Consider the following 20,476-nt stretch of genomic DNA (forward strand, 5'->3'; position numbering starts at 1 on the left):
TAATCTATGTTTTTGAACAATAAAAAAAGCATAAACTCTAAAATTCTTCCACATAAATGTAAAAAAGCATATGGATAAACCACATACCTCTAAAATATATTGGTAAACCCTCAAATTATATAGATTACACAATTATATAGATGATGGGTGATGCTGCAGATAAGTTTAATGTGTCAGCAACTTTGTTTTCCTTCAGAACAATCATCATCATCATCATTGCCAACATTTATTGGGCATTTATCCTATGCCATGCATTGCACTAGATTTTTTCACGAGTTATGTCATTAAATTTCCACAACAATACCAGTACTACTATTTCTTTCATTTTACAGGTGTAAAACTAAGGTTTTAGAAAACGTAAGTAATTGGGCCATAATTATATATTGTATTTTTACCCTCAAAGCATTGGGTAGAAGTAGTATGCTGTATAACAACCATGAACTAAAGATCACAAATTCTCTAAACCAGTGAGGTGACTGGGGAATACAGAAGAGGATGGGAGAGGTATTTTACAATATATCACTTAAGATAATTAGTGCCTCATGTCTCTTACGAAAAGAAAAAAAGGTAGAACTGTATATTAAAATGTAAGGAATTCCCCCCCACCTTTCTTTCCCCACCCATAGGAATACAGACCCAATCTTCCTTACTTTCCCTGTATAATCGTCCAATGTACTTCCATGAGTAGTCTCTTTGTTCCCAGCAACCTAAACAAGCCTAATTAGTCTGCTAATGACAAAACTGATATCCTGGGTCACATTGAGAGTCTAGAACCCAGCATTTTGTTCTGAAAGTGACATAAAAGGAGGATTGGTGTAAAATAGGCAAAATATGACCGTCAAGGAGTGGTGGGAACAGTGGGGCTGGCAAAGGCAGCAGAAGCTGCTTAGCTCTAGCCATTTTTGCCATCGGTCAATGTGGGGCCCGGAATGGCTTAGATCTGATCTTTTCCAGGAGAAGCCATAATGCCAGATTTTTATGTGGAATCTTCTGGCTTTTAAATGTTGTCAATTACTTTACATATGTTTACGTATACATATAAATATATATGTATATTATTTTATTTTATTTTTTGAGACAGAGTCTCGCTCTGTTGCCCAGGCTGGAGTGCAGTGGCGTGATCTCAGCTCACAGGGTTTCACCGTGTTAGCCAGGATGGTCTTGATCTCCTGACCTCGTGATCTGCCTCCCTCGGCCTCCCAAAGTGCTGGGATTACACGCGTGAGCCACTGCGCCCGGCCTATTTTTTATTTTTTTGGAGATGGAGTCCAGCTCTGTCACCCAGGCTGGAGTTCAGTGGCGCGATCTTAGCTCACTGCAACCTCCACCTCCCAGGTTCAAGCGATTCTCCTGCCTCGCCTCCTGAGTAGCTGGGATTACAGGCATGTGCCACCACACCTGGCTAATTTTTGTATTTTTGGTGGAGACAGGGTTTCGCCATGTTGGCCAGGCTGGTCTTGAATTCCCTACCTCAGGTGATCCTCCCGCCTCGGCCTCCCAAATTGCTGGGATAACAGGCGTGAGCCACTGCGCCTGGCCTATTTAAAGTCTTTCAGCAGAAGTAGTAATACGCACAGAGATGCATTTTGGGAAGATGAAATGTGCCAGTGTTATGTTCCAGAGCTGAGTTGTCCAGTCTGGCAGCCACTGGTTACATGTGGCTATTTAAACTTGAAATAAAAAATTCAGATCCTCAATTATACTAGCTAGATTTCAAGTGCTCAACAGCCACATATGGCTAGTGGTTACCTTACTGGACAGTGCAGATATAAAACATTTCCATCATCACAAAAAGTCGTTGGACAGTGGAGATAGGAGAGAGTGAGGCAAAAGAGCCAATTGGAGACCATTAATATAATAGTCTAGGAGAGGTTATCAAGTCATAAACTCTTACGACACAGTGAGGATGGCTAGGAGGAGCAGGTGGAAAGTTGTCTTTAAGGAACTCCATCAAATGTCTGGCTAACAGCAGCAAGGGTAAACGCATGGTTTCCTTATTATTTTTTTTAAGTAATTTTCTTTGGAATTTCTCCAGCTCCATTATGTCTTTCTTGATTTCATAGAAATCCTAGTGGCTCATTTTCATGTACTAGCAGGACACTTCCCAAGAAGATGCAATGACCAGAAACTCCTACTGTTGAGTAGGCCCCACTTAGCAAGAGCTACTGAATCAGAAACTCTGGGGGCCATCGGTCTGTTTTAAGAAGCTGTCCAGACTGCTGGGCCCCCAGAGATTCTGATTCAGTAGCTCTTGCTAGGTAGAAAAAAAGCAAAGAAGCTGTCCAGGTGATTCTGATAAAAATTAAAGTATGAGTACCACTGTAAATATAGTGCATTATCTTTCATGAGCCTTTCAGTGCTAAGTTTGGGGGCCCTGTTAAAATACAAGCACTTTTGGCCTAGCTCTTTCACCCTCCATAGTACCCTTATCCATCCATCCATCCATCCATCCATCCATTTATCTAATTATTTACATTATCTATGTTCAGAGTGCTTTAAAAGTAAAGAATAGGCCAGACATGGCTCAGTGGCTCATGCCCGTAATCCCAGCACTTTGGAAGGCCAAGGCGGTTGGATCAACTGAGGTCAGGAGTTCAAGACCAGCCTGGCCAACATGGTGAAACCCCGTCTCTACTAAAAATACAAAAATTAGCCGAGCATGATGGCGTGCCTGTAGTCCTGGCTACTCAGGAGGATGAGGCAGGAGAATCGCTTGAACCTAGGAGGCAGAGGTTGCAGTGAGCCGAGATCAAACCACTGCATTCCAGCCTGGGCGACAGAGCGAGACTCTGTCTCAAAAAAAAAAAAAAAAAAAAATGTCAAGAATAAAAAGTTTAAATACAATCCAATTTTTTAGCTATTGACCCAAATAATATGAAATCTTGAAAGCTAGTTTAGTTGCAGGAATATCTTCCCCCTGATATTGTTAACTTTCTTATGTTTTCTATAATCACGGAAAGGCAAAATTTACTTCCGAAATTTCAAAATAAGCATTTGTAATTCCATCAGAAACAACCCTACACCTGTTACTACCTAGGTTTTTATGGAGAATGTATTGGGAATACAGAAAAGGTATAAGCAAAGAGCCTGGCCTTTAGATCCTTTAGTCACTCTGGCTACTGGCTAGGGATGACTAGTAAGATGACAGTCCTTAAGCGGATGACCATTGGACACATAAACATAGGACAACCACCTTCCATGCAATGTGGATAGAGTAACATGGTGTGTTGGAGAGATGCTCATTATTGGGGTGGGGGTGCTGGAGAAGGCTTCACAGGGGCCCCTGACACATCAATGGCATTTGACATGAAAAGAAAGGGGGGCAAGGAGGTGGGGGTGGGGATTCAGCCACAGGGAATAAAATTAACAAAAGCAGTGAGGTCTGAAAGGAAGAGGAACGGCTGGGCAGTCAGGCCTCAGGAGGAAATGGATGGGGTAGGCGGTGGGGTGCAGGTAGCACATCAGTTCTGGGGCTTTTGACAATATAGACAGGAGAATTTGAAAGGATGCAGCTTGCAAAACGCACACACTGTCGTCTCTTGTCATTGCCATCCACACGGCCTTTGAAAGTAGAGACAATACCTCAGAGATAAGCTCCCAGGGACGACCATCATTCATCCATTCCACAGATACTGACTGAGTGCCCACGGCGTGCCTGGCTCTGCGGCATACCTGGTTACCTGCCGGTGACGGACGCAGCCCCCGCCCTGGGACCTGCAGCCCCCGGCGCCCAGGCGTCTCCCAGCAGCGGCTCACCTGGCTCCTTGGCGGGGGCGGGAGTGCGGGCGCTGGGATCCCACACGGCTCCCGCCTGGCTGGCGGCGCTGCGGACGCGGATACCGGCGGCGGTTCCCGAGCCGTTGTGGCCTAGCCCGCGGGCGTTCCGGGCGGGCTGAGGAGATGAGAGTGGGGGAGGGGACGAGGAAGAGGAGCATGAGCAGCTGGGCTAGGGAGCCAGGAAAGGGGTACCTGGGTCGCCCTCCTCATACTTGAGTCGTGGGAGCCCCTTGGTATTTGGTAAACCTGGATACCAAGGCTCCTACTCTCTCCGAGGTTTTACTATTCTTGATCGAGGGCCTTTTTGGTGCCAGGCCTCGTGCCCTGAACATACAGCAGTACACATGTGTCACATGTGTACTGCACAGACGGTAATTCACTAACGTCTCCGGAAGACTTAAGCCTTCCTCAGGTCAGAAGAGGTAAAAAGAAATGGAGGCTAGGAGGGTCACCCAGGTCTCCAACCATAGGCTGTCTGCCCCACAAGCCTGGCTCTCCCCACTGGATGACACCCTCCTGCCCAGATCTGCTCTGGATGCAGACATGCCATCTGCACTCACTCCCTTTACCCTCCTCCCACCCTATCCCTGTCCCTAGCACTGTCTCTCACTCCACCTTGTATTCCTGCTTGGCCCAGTTACAGTTTTACACTTGTTTGTTTGATGACTGTGTCAATGTCTACCTTATAATGCACTTTATGTATTCCTTTTTGTAAATCATCTTACCCCTATGAGGGCAAGGACTTTTATCCCTTTCATTAACTGTTTTATTATCAGTGCCTACAGCAGTGTGGTGGACATAGGAAGTATTCAATGAATTTTTGTTGAATGATTGCCCTCCCATTGATTGTAAGCTCCACACTGGCAGCAACTGTAGTTTTTAATCACTTTTAAACTGCAAGTGTTTGACACCTAGTAGGCATTTAATACACATTGGTTGAATGAGTGTATGAATATACTGCTTACTTTATCTTTACCCTTTCATTCACCCTCACCTCCTCATCCCAATTTGTAGGATAAAAATGTGCATTTCTGAGGATTCCTACTTCCAAGCTTCCTCCTCACCCTTTGTGACCATTCCCTCATTCCCTTGATCCCCCCAACCCCATCCCTCATTTCTTCACAATCATGTTTTTGCTCTTACTTCCCCTTCACCCTCCATTACTTCTTAGAAAGCTTCCCATCCTCCCTAGTTTGGAACATTCTCAAGCAACATGTTTTTGTAGATAAGAGAATTCCAGCTAAGCTACATTGGATCCAAAACAGCTTTCCATGAATCACCCATGACTATCTGTTTTTTGGTTTTATATTGCTTTCCTTGAAGAGGACTGAGGATCCTGTACCACTTCTTAAATTGAAATCATGGTCACTGTTCATAATTTTTTCAACAAATATTTATGACACATGTTTTATGTTCTAGACATTGTGCTAGATGTTGGGACAAGATATGCAAAGTCTGAGCCCTCCAAGGTGTGTATGACACAAAATAGAATAATCACGGGAAATGTTGAGAAATGTCCTGGCTTGGACCTAGTTATTTCTAATACGAGAAACTAAGAGAATGAGACAGGATCTGATTCTTCTGCTCATTGTAACAAGCTTTAGCATAGGCGTAGGTTGATAATGGATGTAGGCATGGGGTTAGAATGCCTTGCCCATTCACATTTATCTTGTTTGGTTTTTACAAATGACTCTGTTAGTCGGGAATGCAGGGCAGGAATTCTCTTGTAGAAGCTGGAACTGAGGTTCAGGAAAGGTCAGTTGACTTGCCTAAATTCGATGAGACTCCTGCCCTATTCTCCTTACTCGAAGAGGCCTGAGTTAAATGCTTAAAATCCTCTTCACTGATGGCTCTTCAGGATAGGAGTCAGTTTCAAATCTTCAGTGTAATGGTTTTTTAAATGCTTCTCAAAGGGAGATATCAGAGACTTTCCTGAATCAGAATCACCTAAGATGTATTATAAAAATGCATGCTCTTGATGACCTCCTCTGACCTACCCAATTAGACTCCCTGTGAGTTCTGGGAACTTGCATCTTAAACTCCCAGGGTGATTTTTCTGCATGTAAGTTTAACTGGGAGAGTTTTCATGGAAAGCTTCGGTTTGTGTTTGTTTTTGTTTTTTTTTTTGAGACGGAGTCTCCCTCTGACGCCAGGCTGGAGTGCAGTGGCGCAATTTTAGCTCACTGCAACCTCCGCCTCCCGGATTCATGCAATTCTCCTGCCTCAGTCTCCCGAGAAGCTGGGACTACAGGGTCGTGCCACCACGCCCAGCTAATTTTTGTATTTTTTTTAGTAGAGACGAGGTTTCACCATGTCGGCCAGGATGGTCTCTATCGCTTGACCTCGTGATCCACCCGCCTCGGCCTCCCAAAGTGCTGGGATAACAGGTGTGAGCCACTGCGCCCAGCCCCTGGAAAGCCTCAGCTTTGATGCAGGGTTAACATTTGCCTTTGGGACATATTTCGTCAGCATCTCAAAGAGTAACCCATATGTCCTTGAGCAGATGGGAATGCAACAGCCTTCTGGCCGGAACCTGTCTCTTTCTTTCTTTCTTTCTTTTTTTTTTTTTTGAGACGGAGTTTCGCTCTTGTTGCCCAGGCTGGAGTGTAATGGCACGATCTCGGCTCACCGCAACTCCGCCTCCCGGGTTCAAGCGATTCTCCTGCCTCAGCCTCCCGAATAGCTAAGACTCCAGGTGCGCGCCACTACGCCCGGTTAATTTTGCATTTTTAGTAGAGACGGGTTTTCTCCATGTTGGTCAGGCTGGTCTCGAACTCCCGACCTCAGGTGATCCGCCCGCCTTGGCCTCCCAAAGTGCTGGGATTACAGGCGTGAGCCACCACGCCCGGCCACTTGTCTCTTTTTTATGCAAGTGTTTTTTGGAATTTGGGGGTTCAGGTGAGCAGGTGCTCTGCTGCTGGTAACTACTCGCAGTTAAAGATCTTTTGACTCTTTCCCCGACACGCTATTTGTCAGTGTCGTTTTCCACCACAGAGCCAGGTATTTGCCCCGCCGGCCACGGTGGGGCGCCCGCGACGTGTGCTGCCAGCTTATCTTTTCCTTCCCCGGTCCGCCTTCGCGCCCTTAAGGAGACAGTCCCTGGGAGTTTCTGCCTTTGGTCTCCAGTTGTTGTTCTCTTCTCGCGAGAACTGCTCCTCCCATCCTCTTCTCTCACGAAGCCCCGCCCGCGGAGAGGTTCCATATTGGGTAAAATCTCGGCTCTCGGAGAGTCCCGGGAGCTGTTCTCGCGAGAGTACTGCGGGAGGCTCCCGTTTGCTGGCTCTTGGAACCGCGACCACTGGAGCCTTAGCGGGCGCAGCAGCTGGAGCAGTAGTACTGCGACGCAGCCCGGAGTCGGCCTTGTAGGGGCGAAGGTGCAGGGAGATCGCGGCGGGCGCAGTCTTGAGCGCCGGAGCGCGTCCCTGCCCTTAGCGGGGCTTGCCCCAGTCGCAGGGGCGCATCCAGCCGCTGCGGCTGACAGCAGCCGCGCGCGCGGGAGTCTGCGGGGTCGCGGCAGCCGCACCTGCGCGGGCGACCAGCGCAAGGTCCCCGCCCGGCTGGGCGGGCAGCAAGGGCCGGGGAGAGGGTGCGGGTGCAGGCGGGGGCCCCATAGGGCCACCTTCTTGCCCGGCGGCTGCCCTGGAAAATGTCTCAGGAGAGGCCCACGTTCTACCGGCAGGAGCTGAACAAGACAATCTGGGAGGTGCCCGAGCGTTACCAGAACCTGTCTCCAGTGGGCTCTGGCGCCTATGGCTCTGTGTGGTGAGTGTCGCTGGGTCTGGGGCCGCTGTGGGCAGGGTGGCCCCTCGCGCCCGAGGGCCAGGCCTGCTCCACTGCTCAGCGTTGCGTCAAGTGGCAGGAATTTTCCTCGGGGGAGGGCATTGCTGCCCCTTCGAGCTCTGCCCGTTCTGCACCTCCAGCACCCCTCGCCCTGCACTCACGCAGGTATGCGGTCCATCGTGTGCAGCACTCAGGTCCGCTGCGAGAGGTAGGTGGTGGTGCTGGAGCTCGGTTCTGGCTAGCACCCTGCGCCTTCCCCTCTCGGAGGGTTGCTGCTCGGCAACAGGCACCGGGAGAAGGGCCGCTTCCTTGGGGGTCTCCCTGCCTACCTGGAGCAGAAGGACCCTCTCCCGTGATGCGCCCACGCTGGGGCTCCGGACCCTGGGTCCTCTGAGCAGACAAGCTCGCGGAACTGCCGGGAGAAGCAGAAGGGCACAGCCCAACCCGAAGACTGCGGTCATCTGAACAAAACTGACCAGGAAGGGAGCTCTCTCCGGGCCTTTTTTTTTTTTTTTTTTTTTTTTTTTTTGCAAAACTCTGTCGAAATCCCATCTTGAAAAGCGTTCTTTTTGAATTCGCACTTGAATTAACAGCGATCCATAGAGCCTAAAATACCGACTTATCTCGGTGAGCACCGTGCCAGCTTGAGTGGTGTGTTTCCGATTCGGTTGAAAGCGTATTTCCTTTCCGTGGAGGGGCGGCGGTGGTAGTGCCTGCAAGAACACTGCAGCTTGAGAAACTGGCAGGCTCACTGATTAGTCACATACCACTGCTCATTTAAGTATTGTTCGACAAAACAATTTTCTCATTTGGAGCAAGAAAGATTCAGATCTGTAAGGCGCCCTCAAGATCAAAAAGTTATTAACAGTGCTGGGAGGTATTGTAAATATTTTTTGAGATAATTCCTGCGAATACTGTGTTTTAAAAGTCCCTTAGAGAGCTTGCAGGGAGTTATCTAGTTATCTGCATTTATGGCCTGAGGTACGCGATGGTTTTCGTAAGGATATGGAACCACATAGAAAAGGAAGGGAAGAGATACTTTTTAGCTTTAATTTTAGCTTTAAAACACACCGTGAGTGTGTTTTAAATTAAGTCGATAGCATATAATTTCCAGACCTGAAATATTTCACTAACTGCTCTCTTAACTTCCAAGGTTTTATACCCTGTATTTTAGATTTTCTATAATTTGAAAGCTACGGATCTTAAACTAAGTATCAGATTTAACTGTTAGCTTTTTGTGTGTTTTAGTAATTCGTATTGTATGCGTCATTTGAAAACAGGCCTGTAAAATCGTTTTTTTTTGTTTTGGAACAAATTCCAGGCTTTTGGATGTGTTAATCTTTAAATATGATTTCTGTGTTTCCCAAAGTCACATCATGAATTTCCTGTTTGGTAGAATCTTCTGGGTAATTGAGATTGTGCAATTGTGTCCAGCAACAGATCATATTGCATTTTCTAGTTCAAGCTGCTTAAGTTATGTTGCAGATAGCACCGTGCTTGACATCTTTCTCCCATTTTTACAGCATGGCAGTTTACATTTTAAAGGAATTTGCAGCATTTTACATTCAGAGAGTGTGTGTGTGTAGTTGGTTTGCAGCATTTTACATTCAGTATATACATATTATATAGGTATATACATTCAGTATATACATATTATATATATCTAGTTGATTTGCTAATTTTCAAAGATGTATTTGGATCATTGCTCTTTTAATATTTTATAGCTCATTAATATACTTCCATTTTTTCATTCTTGAATTGACACATTTCTGTAGTATCACGTTTTCGTTTTCAATGCTATTTAAATTTTAATGGAGTGATACAGCAGAATAACTCAACTATAGAGGGTTTGGGTGAACTCCAATTGAATTGCTTGCAAGGGTTCTCTGCTATTGGTGACTAGCTCTGCACTGGAACAGGAGATTCAGATTTACAGTGAAGTACCATTAAAATTAACTCCACAATTCTTTAGTGGTATACTTTTCTGTGGTATAGAAGCCAGCAGTATCTGACACTTAAAAGTACTTTTATTGAACAGATTTTTTAAAATACATTGACGTTGTATAAAATTTGAAAGTTTTAAAAAGGTACTCAGTGGGCCGGGTGCAGTGGCTCACGCCTGTAATCCCAGCACTTTGGGAGGCCGAGGCGGGTGGATCACGGCGTCAGGAGATCGAGACCATCCTGGCTAACACGGTGAAACCCCGTCTCTACTAAAAATACAAAAAATTAGCCGCCCGTGGTGGCGGGCGCCTGTACTCCCAGCTACTCAGGAGGCTGAGGCAGGAGGATGGTTTGAACCCGGGAGGCGGAGGTTGCAATGAGCTGAGATCGCTCCACTGCACTCCAGCCTGGGCGAAAGTGCGAGACGCCGTCTCAAAAAAAAAAAAAAAAAAAGATATTCAGTGAAAAGTCTCCTTTCCTTTTTGTTCTCCAGCCACTCTACTCTCTCAAAGACAGGCACTGTTAAGTGTCTTGTGTCTTTCCAGAGAGGCAGTTTTTTTTATTTGCTTGTTTGTTTAGTAGTCTTTCTACTAAAGGGATTTAAGATGTAACCTACAGCATATTGGTGAAAGAAAATACAACTGAAACTGAAATTGTATGACAATTGACAATAAACAAATTATAACTAATGTTGGAATGAAAATACCAGAATTTAGATTTACAATTAAGTGTTATTCAGAGATTCAGCGTAGTTATTTGAAGTTTTTCTTTTCTTTGAGACGAAGTCTCACTCTGTCGCCCAGGCTTGAGTGCAGTGGTGCCATCTCGGCTCATTGCAACTTCCACCTCCTGGGTTCAAGTGGTTCTCCTGCCTCAGCCTCCCTAGTAGCTGGGACTACAGGTGCCCGCCACCATACCCAGCTAATTTTTGTATTTTTAGTAGAGACGGGGTTCTCCATGTTGGCCAGGCTGGTCTCAGACTCCTGACCTCAAGTGATCTGCTCTCCTTGGCCTCCCAAAGTGCTGGGATTACAGGCCTGAGCCACGGTGCCCAGCCTGAAGTTGTTCTTTCAGTGAGTACCTTTTTAGGTGTGGCAGAAAACATTTTTTGGAACTTCTTTTAGAATCCACTTTGGAGCCTGTGATATTCTTCTTCTTCTTTTTTATTTTGAGACAGAGTCTCATTCTGTTGTCCAAGTTGGAGTGCAATGGCACCATCTCTGCTCACTATAACCTCCACCTCATGGGTTCAAGCGATTCTCCTGCCTTAGGCTCCCAAGTAGCAGGGATACAAGTGCGCAACACCATGCCCGGCTGATTTTTGTATTTTTAATACAGACAGGGTTTCACCATCTTGGCCAGGCTGATCTCTAACTCCTGACCTCAGGTGATCCACTTGCCTTGGCCTCCCAAAGTGCTGAGATTACAGGGGTGAGCCACCGTCTCTGGCCATCCATCTTCATTTTTTTGAGAGCAGATTTGATTTTAGGGAATAACAGTTCATTTGAATCCAAATAATTTAGGGAATTTGGACTCAAGTCTGATAAGAAAGATAAGGCAATCAGGTTGGTGATACTACTGTTTTAGGTCAGATAGGAGTTATAACTATAAAGTAACAACACATAATTTTTTGTGTGACTTCTTGAACTGGACCTGAAGTCTACTTCCAAAAAAATCTCCGAATTTTATTTTATTTATTTATTTATTTTGTAGAGATAGGGTCTTACTGTGTTGCCCAGGTTGGTCTTAAACTCCTGGCCTCAAGCAGTTCCCCCACCTTGGCCTCCCGAAGTGCTGGGATTATAGGGATGAGCCACCACACCCAGGCCCTGAATTTTATTTTCAAGAATGAAAATAAATGAATAGAATATTTCAATGAATCAAATTCATTCATTGAAATATTTGTCAGTTTCCGAATTTTATTGCTCTAAAGTGTGGTATACTTTGTAACATTTACAAATTATTTTAAGCCTATATTATTTTAATTTATACTAAGTATAGTAAAAAAACAAGTAGAAGCCTGTGTGATAACCAACTATGAATCAAAATAGAGTTTTACAAATATGCCTTTCCGTTAAAGGGTAAAGGGAACTAGACTAGGTCTTGCAGTTTTAAGGAACTTTATGCATTGTCTGTGAGGGGAAATGAAGCAAAATTGTTTAAGAATACATTGTTGCAAAGCATTGATTTTGGGGTTTTGGGACAGAAGGGGAGAATCTTTGTGGTGAGTTTAAGGAAATACAAACAGGAACTTAAGTGCCTTTCCTCTGGGGTAGGGTTCTTCCAGGCCCTTGCTGTTGATTAGAAGAGGTGGGGCACTGGTAACCATGAAATAGGAGGTGACAGTTGAGAATTACTCTTAGATCTTATTCAACTGTTTATTCAACAGTATTTATTAAATACCTACTATGGGCCAGATAGCTAGGTTCTGGAAATAGAGTGCTAAACAAGACAGAAACAAGACAATCCATTCTCTCCTGGAACTTACAGCCTAGTGGGTTTAATAACTACATTTTGTGGATTGCTTGCTATGTTCTAGCATTGTGCTGTGCACTTTATCATCAGCATAAAAAGTATATAACAAAACCTTTGGTAAAAGGATAGCAAAACTTGTTAAGAAATCAAATACAACTTCCTAAGTGCTTTGTGGAACAAGATTATTCTAGTATAATAGAAATAAGTGAAGCTAACTTTTTTTAACTATTAATGGCCATTCACCATTTTAAATCTATTTTTTTTTTTTTTTAGAATGAGCCAGAGCACAAAGAAATAAAAGTGCATGATTATTAAGTACACAAGGGTGACTTTCTTGACTCCTGACCAGTGAGAAGGGTGTGCCCTTTACTTTTCTAGTAGTGATAGTAGGTCCATGCTGAGCTTTCCATTCTTTTCTTTGTAACCAAAAGTAAGGTAGTTGCCTGTATGTTACCAGTGGAAGTCAATAAGAAGTCTTTAAACATAATTAATGGCAAGCATTTGTATTATTGATGTATAAAGATTGTTTTAAGAAAGAGTTCATTCGAAGCTGGCTATAAAGTCATTTTATTATCAAATCCCATTTTCCCACTTTTTTTTTTTTTTGAGACGGAGTCTTGCTGTGTTGCCCAGGCTGGGGTGCAGTGGTGCAATCTCGGCTCACGGCAGCCTCTGCCTCCCGAGTTCAAGCAATTCTCCTGCCTCAGCCTCCTGAATAGCTGAGATTACAAGTGCGTGCCACCATGCCTGGCTGATTTTTGTATTTTTAGTAGAGACGGGGTTTTACCATGTTGGTCAGGCCAGTCTCGAACTCCTGACCTCGTGATCTGCCCACCTCGGCCTCCCAAAGTGCTGGGATTACAGGAATGAGCCACCGCACCCATTCTCCACTGGTTCTTCTTTAAAATAAGCTTATCCTGGATCTCCAGGTTTTCAGTTCTGCCAGTTTGATTTCTTGATACTGAGGAGTACTCTGCTTTTGATTTCTTTCTAGCCCAGTCTCAGAGATGATGTGTTGACTTTGCCTTTCATGGGCAAGAGTGCAGATATTGCTGAGCCCCTGGGGCCTAGAATTCAAAGATGGAAGAATTCACTGGGGTAGATCACCCTCACTTTAGAATTAACTGACATTTTTAGGGATTTTTGCAGTTTATAAAGTGTTTTCATTCAAAGCATTATCAATCAGTTCTCACTAGCTCCATGGAGGCTCATATTTATTAACTCCATTTTATAGATGGGGAGCTGGATTCATTCATTAAAGGAATGGCATACTTGTCAGTGCTACTTTTAGTAGTCTCCTTTCCGATAGATGTGGGCTGCTGAGGTTGCGCGGTGGCACCTTCTCTTATGCAGTTCACCTCCTCTTGTGAAAAAGGGGTTGCTGAGTCACTCGGAATAGAGCTTGAGTGTAGGAAAGCAGTTCCACCAGTGTCATTGCCCAGTTTATGTGAGGGGTAATGACTTAACCCATTTAACCCATTAAAGTCATGTCTCTTCCTCAGAACTGATAAATCAAAAATGCACTCGTTGCCCAGATTAAAATTTTTTCTGAAGGAATTATTAGGCAGTGCAAATAGTTAATTCCTGAATTTATGAATCCTATTGGATTAAAATTCTTCAGTGTACATTTATGTAAAGTTGGGACTGTCTGTACATGTTTGTGTTACGTAAGTATAGGATATAAATAGAAATAACTGCCTCTCCAGCCCTTTGAAAATACATTAGATTTTTGCTTTTTGCAGTAAAATTTGGGGTAAAACTGATTTGTTCTTATCTAAGAGGTATAATTACTGCAGTGCTCAGAAAAGCCTCATTATAAAGTGGGCTCCCCTGACTTGGAACTTAGGGATGTCTTCTCATGGCTGCTATGGAAGTCATGCAGCTGTTTCGTCAGGAAAATAACCAAAAACTGCTTTAAACTTGGAAATGTTTTTGTAAAAGAAACTTTCAGTATTCGGAGTAGTTTGTCTTTCACAGTGCTTCCATAAATTAAGTACAGGCACAACTCGTTTTATTATGCTTCACAGATAATTGCTTTTTTTTTGCAAATTGAAGGTTAGTGACAACCCTGTGGTAAGCGAGTCTTTTGGCACCATTTTTCCAAAAGCATGTGCTCACTTCATGTCTCTGTGTCACATTTTGGTAATTCTCGCAATATTTCTTTCTTTCTTTCTTTTATTTTTTTTTTTGAGACGGAGTTTTGCTCTGTCGCCCAGGCTGGAGTGCCATGGTGCGATCTCGGCTCACTGCAACCTCCGCCTTCCAGTTTCAAGCGATTCTCCTGCCTCAGCCTCCCGAGTAGCTGGGACTACAGGCATGTGCCACCACACCTGGCTAATTTTTGTATTTTTAGTAGAGATGGGGTTTCACCATGTTGGTCAGGCTGGTCTCGAACTCCTGACCTTGTGATCTGCCTGCCTTGGCCTCCCAAAGTGCTGGGATTACAGGTGTGAGCCACTGTGCCCGGCAGTTCTCGCAATATTTCAAACTTTCTCATTATTATTAAATATTATGGGGATCTGAGATCACTGATCTTTGATGTTGCTGTTGTAATTGTTTTGAGGTGTCTGGAACCATGCCCATAGGCAGACTTAATTGATAAACATTGTGTGTGTTCTGACTGCTCTGCCAACCAGCTGTTCCCTCTCTCCATCTCCTAAGGCGTCCTTAGTCCCTGAGACACAATAATACTGAAATTAGGCCAATTAATAACACTACAGTGGTTTCTAAATGTTCAAGTGAAAGGAATGTTTTCATGTCTCTTACTTTAAATCAAAAGCTAGAAATGATTAAGCATAGTGAGGAAGGCATGTCGAAAACTGAGATAAGCTGAAAGCTAGGCTTCTTGTACCAAACAGCCAATTTGTGAATGCAAATGAAAAGTTTTTGAAGGAAATTAAAAGTTATATTCCGGTAAACAAATGAATGATTAGAAAGCAACACAGCCTTGTTGCTGAGTTGGAGAAAGTTTTAGTGGTCTGGATAAAAGATCAGACCAACCACAACATGCCCTTAAGTCAAAGCCTAATCTAGAGCAAAGCCCTAACTCTCTTTAATTGTATGAAGTTTGAGACAGGTGAGAAAGCTGCAAAAGATAAGTTTGAAGCTAGCAGAGGGTGGTTCATGGGTTTAAGGAAAGAACCTGTCTCCATAGCATAACTTATAGTGCAAGGTGGCTGGGGGCGGTGGCTAACACCTGTAATTTCAGCACTTTGGGAGGCTGAGGCAGGCAGATCGTCTGAGGTCAGGAGTTTGAGACCAGCCTGGCCAACATGGCAAAACTCTGCCTCTACAAAAAATACAAAAATTTGTTTTTTATATTTTTTGGTTCTGTGGTGTACACCTGTAGTCCCAGCTGCTTGGGAGGCTGAGGCAGGAGAATTGCTTGAACCTGGGAAGTGGAGGTTGCAGTGAGCCACTGCAACCAAGTGGCAACCGAGATCGTGCCACTGCACTCCAGCCTGGGTGATAGAGCAAGAGTACATCTCAAAAAAAAAAAAAAAAAAAAAAAAAAACAATAGATGAGAAATTGCTTCTCAGGAATGAATAAATAAAGTAGTTTCTTGAGGTGGAATCTGCTGTTGAGGAAGATGCTTATGAACATTGTTGAAATGACAACAAAGAGTTTAGAATATTACATAAACTTAGTTGATAAAGCAGCAGCAAGGTTTGAGAGGATTGACTCCCATTTTGAAAGTAGTTCTACTGTGGGTAAAATGCTATCAAACACCATTGCAGGCTACAGAGAAATCTGTCACGAAAGGAAGAGTAAATCAATGCAGCAAGCTTCACCGTTGTCTTATTTTTAGAAATTGCCATAGTCATTCCAGCCTTCAGCAGTTATCACCCTGAGTAGTCAGCAGCCATCAACACTGAGACAAGACCCTCCACCAGCAAGAAGATAATGACTTGCTGAAGGCTCAGGTGACCCTTAGCATTTTTTAGCAAAAAAGTATTTATTTATTTATTTATTTTTTTGAGATGGAGTCTCACTCTGTTGCCCAGCCTGGAGTGCAGTGGCACGATCTCGGCTCACTGCACCCTCCACCTCCCATGTTCAAGCAATTCTCCCACCTTAGCCTCCCGAGTAGCTGGGATTACAGGTGTGCACCACCATGCCAGCCAATTTTTGTATTTTTAATAGAGATGGGGTTTCACCTGTTGGCTAGGCTGGTCTCAAACTCTTGACCTCAAGCGATCCTCTTGCCTCGGCCTCCCAAAGTGCTGAGAGTAATAGGTATGAGCCACTGTGCCCGGCTAATAAAATATTTTTAAATTAAGGTATGTGTATGTATATATATATTTTTTTGACATACTGCTATTGCATACTTAAAAGACTACAGTATCATGTAAATATAACTTTTATATGCACTGGGAAACCAAAAAATTCATGTCACTCATTTTTTTGTGATATTCACTGTGTTGTGGTTGTCTGGAACTGAACTCATGATATCTTTGAGGTACACCTGTATGTGTGTGTTAAGGATTTACAAAATTAACCAGCTTTCCCGTGCAGTGTTCAAGTCTTTTAATAATTTATTATAGGGAAGAAGAAGTGGTGGTTTGTAAATTCTATACTTGACAAATGGATACTGGGTTTTGGGCATGCTTGGCTCCAAGGCTGAATGTTGGGGGAAAGAAGTATAGGAGAGTGAGGAGTCTAGGATTTCTAAGTTTTGGCCTTGGGCAAATGGATATATTTTAGTGCCATTTTCTGAACTTTGTGTTACAAAGTTACAAAAGAATGTTACAGGGTACAAGATTGTAGAGAGAAAGGGGAAGGAGCATAGGTTCATGGTAATCTCCTTGAGGACAGGACTCATTATACCTTGAGTGCCTACCATGTATGGTTTGCTGTAAGTGCTGGAGATGAAATGTGAACAAAAGAGACAAAAATTTCTGCCTTAAGAAGCTATATTCTGGCCAGGTGCAGTGAGTGGCTCACACCTGTAATTCCTGCACTTTGGGAGGCCAAGGTAGGTTTCCTTGAGCCCAGTAGTTAGAAACCTGCATCCTGGGAAAAATGGGGAGGCTCCTCTACTAAAAAATAAAAATAAAAAATTAGGGATGCTTGGTGGCACAGTCCTGTAGTTCCAGCTACTTGGGAGGCTGAGGTGGAAGGATTGCTTGAGCCTGAGAGGATTGCTTGAGCCTGGGAAGTTGAGGCTGTAGTAAGCTGTGATCCTGCCACTGTACTCCAGCTTGGGTGACAGAGTGATACCCTGTCTCCAAAAAGAAAAAAAAAAAGGAAGCTATATTCTAATGGGGATGGCAGTGGAAGTAGATAATAAACAAAATATATAGTGTGTCAGATAAGTGCTGTGGAGAAAATGCAACAAGGGAAGGAGAGTGAGTGCTAGGATGGCTGTTGCACTTTTAAGAAAGGTGAACAGGGTAAGCATCATTGATAAAGTAACAATTGAGCAAAAACCTGAAGAAGGTGATATAGGACACTGGTTGGACATGGGTGAGGATGTGAGAACATTCTAGGCTGAGGATTAGCAAGTGTGCAAAAGCCCTGAGGTAAGGGCCCTGTGCTCCAGGAAATAGCTAAGAGACCAGTACAGCTAGAGCTAAATGAACCAGGGGCCAAATATAGGGAGAAAAGTGGGGTGAGGAGAGGGTTGCAGATATGCAGGGATCATGTAGGGTCTTATTTGCCTCTATACAGACTGTGACTTTTCCTTTAAGTGAGAGGGAAAGCCTTGGAGGGTTATGACCAGAGGAAGGACATGACCTAAATCTTGTTTTAACAGATCACTGTGCTCTAGGGTCCCAAGTTTTTCGTTTCAGTTCCTTACCCATTCTACGCTAAACCACTACTGTGAATAGGATAGAACGGTGGAGTTAGATGAATTGGTGCAAGCCCTGACCCATGCTCACAACTCTCATTCCAGCAGTCCCAGAGTGCCAGAGCCAGTATTTTTGTTGGGCCCTAGAAATTTAGGGTATTCCAGTCCAGCTCTTTAAATAACATGGGCTTACTTTACTTTTTCAGGTTTTTGTTGCCAAAAGGAAGGAGCAGAGATTAGCTCTTGAGTTTAGCTGAAAAAGGAAGATTAGTCTGCTGGCAGATTGAGTGTTTTTTAACTTCTTTGGCTTTTAGGGTTTTTCTTACTTTTGGATCATGTTTTAAAAGTCATTTTTACCTTCTTTCAACAGTTAAACATTTAAGTTTTATTTGATTTTATTTGACCCTTTTTCTGCTTTACATTCCTCTGCCTTTTCCCCATTATAATACTTTTAATAGAGGTTAGACCATTGTTATCTGTCATTAATGTCTTAGCTTTGAGGCCCGAAGGACTTTTCTGTTAAACTTAAATACATCATATAGATTGAAAGATTGTCTACAGACATGTGATCCTATAAAAACCCATATTATTTATTGTCCTCCCTGCCTTTACAGATGTAAGCCCCTCTCCTCTTTTCATCAGAGCTCACCCTCTTTTACTGCTCTATCATCAGGTTGCAGAAAATAAGTTTTCCTGCAAACATAGATTCCCATGGCAACATAACAGAAAGGTAATAGAACAAATGTTTATTTTGTCTAGACCTGCTGTCTGAGTACCATTAGACACTGAACATGTTGGCTCCTGTTATTTGAATATGTGGTTACAAATTCCTTATTTTCCTCAAAACTTACTTCTCTTAGGCCTTGGTGATATTGTCACTGTGCCTGTGATATGAAGGAAGGTGTGTGTGTGTGAGTATGTGTATCTTACTGTCATTCTACTCAAAAGTATGTATTGATTGCATTTTCAGGCTTATGGCTTAAAATGTAGACACCACACAATCTGAGCATGTGAAGAAAAAAAGCATACCAGTTTTGTTCTTTGTTTTCGTAAGTTCATTAATATTTCCAGTGCACTATACTAGATATTTTGTTTACAGAGATTTTAAAAAAAAGAAGGGTCCCTGCTTTCGAAAGTATCAGTCCAGGCTGGGTGCAGTGGCTCACGCCTGTAATCCCAGCACTTTGGGAGGCCAAGGTGGGTGGATCACTTGAGGTCAGGAGTTTGAGATCAGCCTGGCCAACATGGTGAAACCCCATCTCTACAAAAATTAGTTGGGCATGGTGGTGTGTGCCTGTAATCCCAGCTATTCAGGAGGCTGAGGCACGAGAATCACTTGAACCCGGGAGGCGGAGGTTACAGTGAGCCGAGATCACTCCCCTGCACTCCTGTCTGGGCGATAGAGCAAGACTCAGTCTCAAAAAAAAAAAAAATGTATCAGTCCAGAGGAGACATATTTATGTTTCCTCATAGATGGCTTTGGAAGTCCTCTGTAGTTTTGGATTTTGAAGCATTTAAGGTTTTGGATTTTCAGATTAGGGATACTCAACCTGTATAACCCAGGGTAATTCAACCTATTGACATTTTAGGTGGGATAATGTTTTGTTGTGGGGGACTGACTTGTGCAGTGTAGTATGTTTAGCAGCATCCCTGTCTCCAACTCACTATATACTAATAGCAGTTCCCAGTTGTGACAACCAAAAATATCTAGACATTGCCACATGTCTCTTGACGGGTAGGGAGGGCAAAATCACCTTTAGTTGAGAACCACTTATATAACCCTATATATTTGGATTGATAACCCTATATATTTGATTGAGTAAAAACTAGATGGGATAACATGAACCTTCCACCTGCAAAAAGGCAGAAATGCTATACTTTCTGCATTATAAATTGGGCCTCTCTAAACATGATTTTTGTTATTTCTAGGAGAGTAACAGCATTTCTAATGGTCAAGGTCCTAGCTATAACCCAATAAGCTTAATGGATGGGAGAACTTGCACAAGCATGTTTGCAAAAGGCCAGGTGTATCACTGGCGCATTTGAGAAACAACTAATTAGTGCGGGAGACCCAGTTTTCATGAATAATTGTGTTTTGTCATTGTCATGGCCCCAACTTAGGGTGTTTTGAATTTTTTCTGGAAAGGAAATTAGCATGAAGTCCAAGTTGGTAGGTAGGTAGCATTTTCTCTAGTGTCTCTTCTGGTATTCTGTCCTTTCTCTCCTGTCTTCTTTCAGTATTTAGCATTTTCAAACTCCTAGAAATAAAATGCTGTTTAGAAGACCACAAAGAGAGCTGCACATAAACTAAGGAGCAAGAAGTAGTACATTGTGAATTAATTTTCTGTATGTTTTTGAAGGTTCTTGCATCTGGGAACGCTTGCTTAGTTTTAAAAATATTAGGTAATAACAGACTGAAATTTTGAAGATCTTGTGGATCTCAGGTAGCAGTAACTCAGGAAGATCAGCCTTCTTTGATTTAGAATGTCATTTAGGCACATTATGTATTCTGGTACCTTAGAAGATACAATGCATTTTCCTGAATTATCATTGCTACTGCTTTAATTACTTTAAGGCTGTGAGGCAGTAACTAACTTTAGTGTCACAATGTATACATCTTAACATTTATTGTGCTCTTTTTTTTTTTTTAAACACCACCTTAAAGTACTCTGCTATTCAGATTTTTCCTTGTGTTTCTCTAATTCTCC

The 20,476-nt window shown here is 43.3% G+C and overlaps 2 protein-coding genes across 11 annotated transcripts in view; one reads left to right on the top strand and one right to left on the bottom strand.

Moving 5' to 3' along the window:
• The window catches only part of SLC26A8 (solute carrier family 26 member 8), an 86,816-nt gene extending 78,802 nt beyond the window's left edge, over window positions 1–8,014 (bottom strand). Inside the window, exons 1-2 of one of the 3 annotated variants that reach the window (XM_031012557.3) lie at window positions 7,887–8,014; window positions 3,757–3,892 (exon numbers count right to left, since the gene is read on the bottom strand). The gene's annotated coding sequence lies outside the window, so the exon portion shown is untranslated. The other 2 variants (XM_055390276.2, XM_031012559.3) reach the window with 2 other exon arrangements.
• MAPK14 (mitogen-activated protein kinase 14) overlaps window positions 6,947–20,476 on the top strand; it is a 96,180-nt gene continuing 82,650 nt past the window's right edge. For 2 of the 8 annotated variants that reach the window (XM_055390288.2, XM_063707560.1), the window contains exon 1: window positions 7,012–7,539. In XM_055390288.2, coding sequence (XP_055246263.1) covers window positions 7,424–7,539 — 116 coding nt within the window. In that variant the 5' untranslated portion in view covers window positions 7,012–7,423. Of the gene's footprint in view, window positions 7,540–8,320; window positions 8,435–20,476 lie in introns of those variants that run through there. The other 6 variants (XM_055390289.2, XM_031012107.3, XM_031012104.3 and 3 more) reach the window with 5 other exon arrangements.

This window comes from Gorilla gorilla, chromosome 5, assembly GCF_029281585.2.
Source record: "Gorilla gorilla gorilla isolate KB3781 chromosome 5, NHGRI_mGorGor1-v2.1_pri, whole genome shotgun sequence".
Classification (NCBI taxonomy): domain Eukaryota; kingdom Metazoa; phylum Chordata; class Mammalia; order Primates; family Hominidae; genus Gorilla; species Gorilla gorilla.